Genomic DNA, 10,074 nt, shown 5'->3' with positions numbered 1-10,074 from the left:
CACAAGAGTGCCGTACACCAGTGTAAGTGTAGTCGTGGCCCACCAGCCCTAAAAAAGATGGACACCATTCAGCCTTACCTGCTTCGAGCCATCGATGACGGTTCCGGCCTCTGATTCGAGTTTCTACTATGATCTATCACTGCCAGCAGCCTCCGTAGCTGTTAGAACTTAGAACACCCCTCCCAGGGTGCAGCCGTCACTCGAGAACCACGGTGGTGCACAAGTATTGAGGTACATCGGCAACTAGTTGTAAGTAAGTGTCCCTGCTTGGCATAGGATGATAGGAGGCTTCATACGGGGATTTTCGCTGCGGGTCCAGACGGAACCGGTGACTGCGATTGGGACTAGCATTTGCGAGAGTGACATTGAAGCATTCTGCTGTCTTTGCCTGTCCCGAACGATCTCCGTTTCTTAAAGAACTCGGAGAAAGATAGTAAAACATGTAGTATTAATTTTTTTGCGGGGTATACAAACATGTAGTAGAACCTTGGATGACACGAAGCAAGAAAACAAAGATAGTAAAACCTTTTTTTTTTTGCGGGTGGCAGATAATAAAACCTGGATACATGGACAGGTTAATGAAACGAAGATAATACATTTCACTTGTCTTGGATGGGTTTGCAGTTTGCACAACAATTAATGAGGAGTGCATATCATTACATACATATCCTGCATCAGGTAGCAAGTAATACAGGACATAGGAGGAGTGCAAACATATAACAGCACCAACAGGAAAACAGACATGGTGCTGCAAAGTTCAAATGTAAAAGTGCCTATTGGCAGACAGTCAAGGAGGACTAAACAGAATCGCCTCGATCGCCAACCTGAATAATGACATGGGGGCTGCTTTCACTTTCGGAACCAAACGGTAGTAGCAGCAGCGTCCATCCCAGACAATACGATATCCTAGAGCGAGATCAAACAGTTAAGCCCACTGCCTTCACTCTCGGAATCAAAAGGAGTGTGTGCGTCTTCTTTTCCGTTCTAACTGACCGTCCCTCCTCCGAAGCCTGTCTGGAAATGTCTCCATTCCGGCGTATGCCAACATGACCCAGACATAGGAGAGGTACTCCACACCCGTTCCCAAAGTCTCGGCGTGCGGGTACCCTCGGGACCAGCCGGCAGAAAAACAGAGCATCTCCACCCACACGCCTTGGATAACCTCCCACATCTTGGTCCTGTCATCAACATCCAACAAGCTCATAGCAAGCCGACAAGCTTCGCCAACAAAAGAGTCTCCCGTAATATCTGTGCGGCATTGCTTAAATACTTTATACGCAAATTCTTGCTCGTCTTGTGGCAACTTGTCGCTATTGAGGATGTCCTCCAGTTCGTTGTAGGCACTTGCAAACAAATTCTTTCTGCTGCCTAGCATTAGCATATCAGGATTATGAAATAACAGATGGATCATGTAGTTGGACATTTCTTTGCAGCGACGAGCACATTGATCATAAGGGGACGTGGCCTGATAATGAAAGCATAAATCTGTGGCCAGGTGCCAGAGAATAATGGTCTCGTCAAATTGCTTCTTCAGGCTCCAGCCCATAATTGGGAAATATCCCTTATTCGTGAGTGTCAACTCGCCCCTGTTATCATTAAACCTCCTGTAAGATTCAGTGTCCACTATGTTCTTCTGCCACCCTGCTTTAATGTGCCCAAGAACCAATTCTGTAATCTCCAAACACGAATAGATAGGCTCCATGCGCCAAAAATATTCGTCAACCAAGTTCTTGCACTGTAGCCATCCCGCGATCCTTCTCAGCCTGGAGTGCCTTATGTTATACATCAATGATCCAGCAAGACTATGTTGGTCAATTCTGCCAGAGAACCTGTCCACGAAAGCTGTCCGTACGCCCAAGTAAATCAACTCCAGCACAAGAGTGCCGTACAAGAGCACCAGTGTAACCCAGGTATCTTCACCGCTATAAGCTCCTTTGTGGCTACTTGTGTGTACCAGGCAGATGGTTGTGATTACAATTGCATAGGCTAGTACTGTTGTGCACCGGCGGAGCATGAAAGCTGCTGGCGCATTCTTGAAAGCAATGTAGGGCGAGCTCTGATCTTGGGTGTAGAGAAAACTGAACATAACAGACAGCGCGTCTTCTATTGCTTGATAAGCTGATTCCCTCTCAAGCGACCAGAATTTCCTGGCGATTGCAAGACGAACATCACTGGGACTTGAAAAGTCCAAAAACAGATGGCACAGTAGGCTTCGGATCTCTGCTTCTCGATACGGCGAATCACCACAACCGAACACGACTTCTATTGCATTTCCTACTTGGGAGTCTCCCATCTTTTCTACCGCGGTCTCTTTTTCTATCCGGATGCGGAAGCCCCGGCCGACCTCGGACCAGTTTTCTTTTCCCTTTTTACCCTTTCGTAGGTCATTGAAGCTACTGCTCTTAAGATTTTGGGCCTTCCGGAAGAGTCTGACAATCACCAGGAGGAAAAGCAAAACTGTTGCAGACAATAGCCTTTTGTCATCTGATGACCATGACTTGTAAAACACGTACAGTGCAACCGCGACCTGTCAGGGTAATGAATAAGATGCAAACCGGGACACATATTTTTCGATAAAATTCATGCAAACCGGGACACGGTATTTTATATAAATACACCGGATTTCACTTGCAATAAGATAATTTGTGCATAAATTCCGACGATATTTCGTCCGGTGAACTAAAAATCTTAAACTACAACCCTAAACTACCCTATACTTGACGGCGACCTCGTACGCCATGCCGGGCTGGCTGACGGCTCCTCCGCCATCGTCGGGCTTCAGGCGGCAGAAGGTGGCGGCGGCGCGGCAGGGCTTCCCGACAGTCGTCCGACGCTCGCGGATGATCCTCCGCGCCTCCTCTTGCGTAGTGTGCGCGCGGGGTGGCCGCGGCCACCGACAACATGGGCGGGGAGAGAGGCCAACGGGCCTTGGAGGAGGCGGCATTGACAGCGGCGCTCTCGGCGCGAGACCACAGCTTGCTGTACTTGGCCATCTCCCCGTCGAGGCGGCGGAGGCGGCGCTTGCTTGTCTCCGCCGTCGTCACCGAGCGGTCCAAAGCCCATGCATATGCAAGCTCCGGGTCCGCCGCGATGTGTGGCGGCGGGACGTCGGAGTCAGTGAACTTCGACCAGCGTGCTGCGTTGCACCTGTCCCGCCGGCGCCGCTCCCTAATCCCTATCGTCGTACTCCTGCAACGTTATGGCGCTCCAGGACGACGAAGAGCTGCCGCCACCGCTGAGATAGTGCCGAAGGCGGCCGCGTACTTTCGCGATCGCATTGGGCATGGGCAGCGGCGAGTGGTGCCTCCATGACGCACCCGGGCGGAGAAAGCTGCTCCTCCTTCACGCGCCAGGGTGACGGAGAGAGCCGCTCGTCCTTCACGCGCATTGACGGCGGCGAGATGCATTCTTCCTTCATGCGGCGTCCGATTTAGACCCCACGGTTGCGCAGCAGAGAGCACGGAGGGGATGCCGGCTCCGGCTTCATGGGGAGGAGCGTCCCGGTGGCGGAGCCGGGTCGTTGAGGTGGAGCACGGAGCGACGGAGCATCAACTCCATCTGCTCCTCGTACTCTGCGTCGGTGGTTGCACCTGCCACCACCGAGGCATGCTGCTACGACGGCAGCTACCGGCCCTCCTCGTCGCCGAAGGACATGACGATCTCCGCCTTCCTAGAGTAGCCTCCTGCCGATAAGGACGACGGCCCCGGAGAGGGCGGCGTCGCCACGATCTGCCAGAGCCCATCCCAAAACCGCTTGCAGGCGCCGACGCCCAGGACTTGCCCATTGCCGGCGATGTGGAGGGAGATGGTCGGGGAGAGGGAAGGAGGAGGAGAAGGATGCAATGTGGTCGGCGTCGGAGCGCGGTTTATATAGCCGCGTCTAGGCTCTGCGAAGGATCGATTCCTCGGGAACCTGCATCCGCATTGAAGTGGCTGCTCCCGAGAGGTCGGTTCAGTCAGCGGCACCCTTCCTCGCTCCGGTCACATCACGACATCAATGCCGGTCGCCGCATGCTCTGGACCGACATGAATGCGGCGCGGTAAGCGACGCGCGCATTGGAAGGAAAGCGTTGGGTGGGTGCGGCGTTTTTGGTGGGTCAGGGTGGTCAGAAGCGGGCGTGAGAGTGCTCCGGACTCCTGCAAAGCCCCCCACGTTTGTCTCTTGTTTGTGGAAGAAAACGTGTCTGGACCGTACCGTGGACCGATACATGACCTCGTTGGATGGCTTCCCTTGTTCGGACAACGCGGCCCGTGCATGCGGGACGTTTGCGAGTCGGCGTTGCAGATGCCCTAACTACATAGTGAATATGAAACTTTAACTCCTATAAAACCACTCTCAAAACTTAATTCTTCAAATAAAAAAAGTGAACTCTTAAAAAATCAAGCAAGACGATGGATTCTAACAGATCCCTAATAAAAGTTTGATTGCTAATTTGCACCTATTTTGTTTGGCAAAAGGGACCCAAAACTATTTTAAAAGTTTATCAGAATTACAAAGTTGTCTCAAACATAATAAATATTATATCAAAGTCCTGAAGCACCGAGCAACCACCACCGCCGCCGGAACATGCCAGTGATGCGCCATTATCATGCCCCCCTTATCAGAGCCGGCCTGACCTTTTCTGAAAGTCTTCATGCACATGCCTCTAAGCACCAGCGCATTGAATCCGCCATCACCATCATTGAACCCTTGAATTGCGAAGCGTCTAACACTATATCTCACCATCATCAATGTACGACGAGAATCTCTAGTCTCGTATTCTCTCTACGTCAAAGCTCTGTCGATTCCGTCACAACAGGTTGTATGTGCTTTGTTTGGTGCATGGTTGCGAGTGGTGTTGGGAGAGGCGTGCAGCCTCCTCCAGTGGACGCCACAGTGGACTTGCGCGGAGTACTGGCCGGTGTAGATTTTGAAAGATCTACCTGCATGATGATGCTTGGAACATCGGGTCATGTTAGAGGTGAAACTATTGTTGTAGCCTTTATTGTGATCAGATTCGGTGTGTGTGGTGGTGGTGGTGGTGATGGTGGGGTGGGGGGGGGGGGGGTTAAGTCCGTATAAGGGAGGTGCAATTTAAGAAATTATCCTTTAAGGGCATGCACAACGCGGTGCTTATCATGGGCGCTAGGGACCAAAATCCTAGCCGTTTCGTCTCTGCAGAGAAAAAATCCTGGCGCCTCCAAGGCACCGATGCTAGACTTGGCAGCGGGCGCCTACAGTTCACGAGTAGCTGGTTTTGCCTAGGTGAACTAGCGTCTCGAAGCATCTCAGCGTTGTAGGTCAAGACTCTTACACGAGCGCCAGAGAATAATCCTTTTATTTTTTATCCATAAGCGTCTATCCAAGCATCTATGCAATGAAGATGCCCTAACACAACCGGCCTAAATCTCAGACTTCGGCATCTACCGACTTCAAAATAGAAAACTGCCATATTTGAGGCGTCGTTTGCGGAAAACTATATGATCCCTAATTATTTGTAAAAGTCATCACGTATCTGGTAAACGTTTTGCAAGAGCCACTGATTGCTTGCTTTGGAGCGTTTGAAGGCATTTCTGACAAGTAGGGCCGAGATGACTTGGCAAAACAATTAGCATACCCACCCTTGAATTAAAAAAGGCAATGTCCCATCACAACAAAAATAAGCAATCAACCCCCATGCAGAACTACCGTGAGTTGACCGAGGCCGCCAGGATGCCGCGTCCTGTCCCAGTCATGGGTCCGGCACGGCGGCGTCCTCGTTGGCGGCCGAGACGGCTACAACCACGACAGAGGACGTGACCGGCGTGTGCGGGCTGTACCGCGGCTTGTTGCAGGGCGTGCTCACCGAAGCTCAGGGCGCGTGCTCGCAGGGAGGAGGGACATAGGCTAGCCGGAAGCCAAGGGCACGTGCTCGCGTGGGAGGAGGGAAAACGCCTCGCCGGGGCATGTGCCCGCGTGGGAGAAGGACGGCTGCCTCACTGGAGCCGTCAGGCGATCCTTCTCTTCGCCGGGGCGCATGCTCATCAGAGCTCAGGGCGCGTGCTCGCAAGGAGGAGGGACATCGCCTCGCCGGAAGCCAGGGGTGCGTGCTCGCGTGGCAGGAGGGAGGATGCCTCCCCGAGGCATGTGCCCGCGCGGAGGGAGGGCGGCTGCCTCACTGGAGCGGTCAGGCGATCCTTCTCTTCGCCAGGGCGCGTGCTCACCGGAGCTCGGGGCACGTGCTCGCAGGGAGGAGGGACATCGCCTCGCCGGAAGCCAAAGGCGCACGCTCACGTGGGAGGAGGGAGGACGTCTCGCCGGGGCATGTGCCCGCGCGGGAGAAGGGCGGCTGCCTCACTAGAGCCGGCAGGCGATCCTTCTCGGGGCGCGTGCTCGCAAGGAGGAGGGACATCACCTCGCCAAAAGCCAGGGGCGTGTGCTCACGTGGGAGGAGGGAGGACGCCTCCCTGAGGCATGTGCCCGTGCGGGGGAAGGGCGGCTGCCTCACTGCAGCCGTCATGCGATCCTTCTCTTCGCCGGGGCGCGTGCTCGCAGGGAGGAGGGATATCGCCTCTCCGAAAGCCAGGGGCGCATGCTCGCAGGGAGGAGGGATATCGCCTCTCCGAAAGCCAGGGGTGCGTGCTCGCGTGGGAGGAGGGAGGACGCCTGGCCGGGGCATGTGCCCGCGCGGGAGAAGGGCGGCTGCCTCACTGGAGCCGGCAGGCGATCCTTCTCTTTGTTGGGGCGCGTGCTCGCAAAGAGAAGGGGCATTGCCTCGCTGGAAGCCAGGGCGTGTGCTCGCATGGGAGGAGGGAGGACGCCTCGCCGGGGCATGTACCCACGCAGGAGAAGGGCGGCTGCCGCACTGGAGCCGTTAGGCGATCCTTCTCTTCGCCAGGGCGCGTGCTCGCGGGGAGGAGGGACATCGCGTTGCCGGAAGCCAGGGTCACGTGCTCGCGTGGGAGGAGGGAGGACGCCTCACCAGGGCATGTGCCCGTGTGGGAGAACGGCGGCTGCCTCACTGGAGCCGTCAGGAGATCCTTCTCTTCGCCGAGGCGCGTGTTCACCGGAGCTCAGGACACGTGCTCACAGGGAGGAGGGACATCGCCTCGCCGGAAGCCAGGGGCGTGTGCTCGCTGGGAGGAGGGAGGACGCCTCTCCGGGGCATGTGCCCGCGCGGGAGAAGGGTGGCTGCTTCACTGGAGCCGTCAGGTGATCCTTCTCATCGTTGGGGCGCGTGCTCGTGGGAGGAGGGAGGTCGTGCCACCGGGACCGACGATGCGCGACCTGATGCAGTCCGGCTGCAATGCCACCATGTACTACAACCTCCGCGTGACCGCCCTCTTCGCGTACCGGCCAGCTCCACCGCCGACCTTCGCTGCCTCTGTGCCATAGCCGTCCCTGCGGCAGCCGGCAACACCTCCGCCACCGCGTCCGTGCTCGCCAACACCACCTGGGCCGCCTCGGGCACACCAGAGCCAGGCATCGACGGGCGTGCGCAACAACCGGCGTTCATGATGAGGACCTGCGCCGGCAAATACAGCGAGGCGGGAGAAGGTAGTGCACACAAGGGGGGAGGGGGTTGATTGATTTTTCTTTTTTGATTGATACAAGAGTGTGTATGCAATTTCTTTGCCAAATTAGCTCCTTATAATCGGGTGCTACTTGGCAGAAAGTGATAAAACCCAATAAATCCAGCGATAAGTGCTTTCTACAAAAAGTGTACCATATACACGGTGGCTTTTGTAAATAATTAGGAACCAGGTTGTTTTTCGCAAATGTGTGTTGGTTTTCAGCAATTAACTACTCCCTCTGTCCTAAAATATAAGAATATTTTTAGCACTACACTAGTGTTAAAAACGTTCTTATATTATGGGACGGAGGGAATAGCATTTACTCCAACTCAGAATATAGTGTACTCGTTGGCCATTTTAGGCATATTTTTGGTGAAAACCTTCCTTTGGTACGACACAACAACCAATATCAGTACGGGTCGATTGGAAAAGTAAAGAGACAAGCATGGTAAATTCCTTCTGAAGGTGACAAAATGAAAACAGGCGCGCTAGACGTTGCACTAACCTTGGACAGAGAAGTCAGGATGGGGCGGCTCCACTGGTCGCTGACTTCAAGCTTGTAGGTGGCCATGACGACCTGTCCGCCGAGGTGCATCACCAGGATGGGCGCCCATAACAGCTCCAAGTCGCGGTTGCCATGCCCGTAGCTGCAGCGCGGCCCATTCTTTTGACGGTTGAAGAGCACGGCGAGAGCGAACAAGGCCAGAGGGTCGCTGCCGATGTGCGCCAGCCGAACCGAAACTCTAAGCCATGACGGGATATGAAACTTGTGATGGCAGGCAAGCAACGCGTGGAGGTATTGGGTGCCGAGGCTGGCGAGGACGAGGATGCGCAGCTGCCACTCGTTCCACCATTGCGCCATCTTGCACTCTTGTGTGTGTGTGTGTGTGTGTGTGTGTGTGTGTGTGTGTGTGTGTGTGTGTGTGTGTGTGTTTGCAAGCAGCGACGGTTGATGCACTCCAAGTCATGGCTTCTCTTAGCTATATGCACGTGATTAGGCACCGCGTCGTCCACTAAGTTTCCTGTGCCAACCGAATATAGTTCATTTCTTTGACTTTGAGAAGATGGACGGCAGACAGCCCTCACATATTGTAACGCATGATCCAGATCCAACCTCGCAAGTTGATCCATTTCACTTACACTTGCATGTGTAGATAAGCACCCTTGGGCATGAGCATGTGATAGTATTTAGCATGACTCAGACCCGCGACTCGCGCAGTCTCAAAATATTAGTGGCATGATTCAAACCAGGAAAGATGCGACTGTGGTGTTTGTCCGGTAGCTCGTATTCGGGACCCCATGCCAGAGCAGAGCTCCGTGCCTGCTCTAATGGCTTCTCCTTCAGCTAATTATATGCACTTGTTTAACGAGGCATCGTTTAGTGTCAAAAAACGTTCTTATATTATGAAACGGAGGGAGTAATTTATTTCTTGTACCAACTCTATATAGAGCTTCTTGTATCTATATAGAGCAGGAAATGCTTGTCCCCTATCCCTATGTGAGTCCGAGCTCTTTTCTTTTAACCTTGACACTGCCATAGCGCGAGACGCGGCAAGCAAACCTTCAAATACTGAAACAACATCTATTCCCGCAAGTTCATTTCAATTACTTTGATGCGAGCTTAGGTCGACACCCATGATAGGGTACTCTAATGCACGGTATAGTCAGCATATTTCCAAGTCCTATATTACATATGTGCCTAACAACGTACCCACATCTAATCTCGTAATTAACTTGCTTCATTTAAAATTCATCTGATGTCGATGAACGAGTACATATGCATGAGGTCAACTTGTTGCCAAGCCTTTAAAGCCATCGTGTATTTAGCACGACTTCCGAGCCACAGGACTAGGATGGTCTTGTGTGAAATATAATGGCACGATTCAAAGCAGCAAAGTTAATTTCTACGATGTTTTTGTCCCGTGGCTCGTGCTATTATATTCGGCACCACATGCGGGATAGTGTTTTACTATTCATCTTTCTTCCCCTGATAGTATGAGTAAGCAAAATTCATCAAGTCGCATAGTGAACTTGATTCCAGATGAGGCGCTTGCAGTGTGCTTCTTTGGACAAGCTTATGTCATGTGCATGCAGACCACAAACCCATGTCTCTAAAATGTTTGGCTTATTTTATCAGTTCAGGCTATACAATCAAAGCTTGCAATAGCTCTGGCCACGATTCGGGCATTCCTCCCGGCAAAATTGAATTCCGTGACAGCATGCAACACTAAGCAACAGAGCAAACTGTCAAACAAAAATATTCTGAATTCCATGACAGCATGCAACACTAGGCAACAGAGCAAACTGTCAAACAAAAGTATTCTGAATCCATAATACTGAGATTGCTACATGATCTCCATGACACAGCTTCATTCAGGTTTGGCAGATGAAGAAGTGCAATCCTTGCTGAATTTATAACAGAGAATACACATTAGCCCTAATAATAGGGGCGGTTCACTGAAGTCTGGAACCAACATAACCAAAACCTATTCTCATAAAAGGTAACCAAAAAGTTCAACAATTGCGTCTCAATCTCAGCCA

At 52.7% G+C, this 10,074-nt stretch overlaps 1 protein-coding gene across 1 annotated transcript; it reads right to left on the bottom strand.

The window, feature by feature from the left end:
* Positions 1-569: 569 nt before the first annotated feature.
* LOC147987507 (uncharacterized) lies at positions 570-8,481 on the bottom strand. Its single transcript, XM_087545366.1, has 2 exons — positions 8,039-8,481; positions 570-2,527 (listed from the first exon to the last, which is right to left on the bottom strand). Exons 1-2 carry the CDS (start codon positions 8,393-8,395, stop codon positions 953-955), a joined length of 1,932 nt encoding a protein of 643 aa, XP_087401492.1. The 5' UTR covers positions 8,396-8,481; the 3' UTR covers positions 570-952.
* Positions 8,482-10,074: the final 1,593 nt, after the last annotated feature.

Source organism: Triticum urartu, chromosome 2A (genome assembly GCF_056163025.1).
Source record: "Triticum urartu cultivar PI428250 chromosome 2A, HENAU_Tu73, whole genome shotgun sequence".
NCBI lineage: Eukaryota > Viridiplantae > Streptophyta > Magnoliopsida > Poales > Poaceae > Triticum > Triticum urartu.
The sequence above is the reverse complement of the archived record's forward strand: the minus strand, read 5'-3'. Positions and strand labels throughout refer to the sequence as shown.

Bases quoted from the DNA above. Each gene is read 5' to 3' on its own strand.
- LOC147987507 (XM_087545366.1), bottom strand. From the start codon at position 8,395: ATGGCGCAATGGTGGAACGAGTGGCAGCTGCGCATCCTCGTCCTCGCC. The intron at 2,528-8,038 runs GTTAGTGCAACG...TTACCCTGACAG, and splicing joins TCCTGACTTCTCTGTCCAAG to GTCGCGGTTGCACTGTACGT.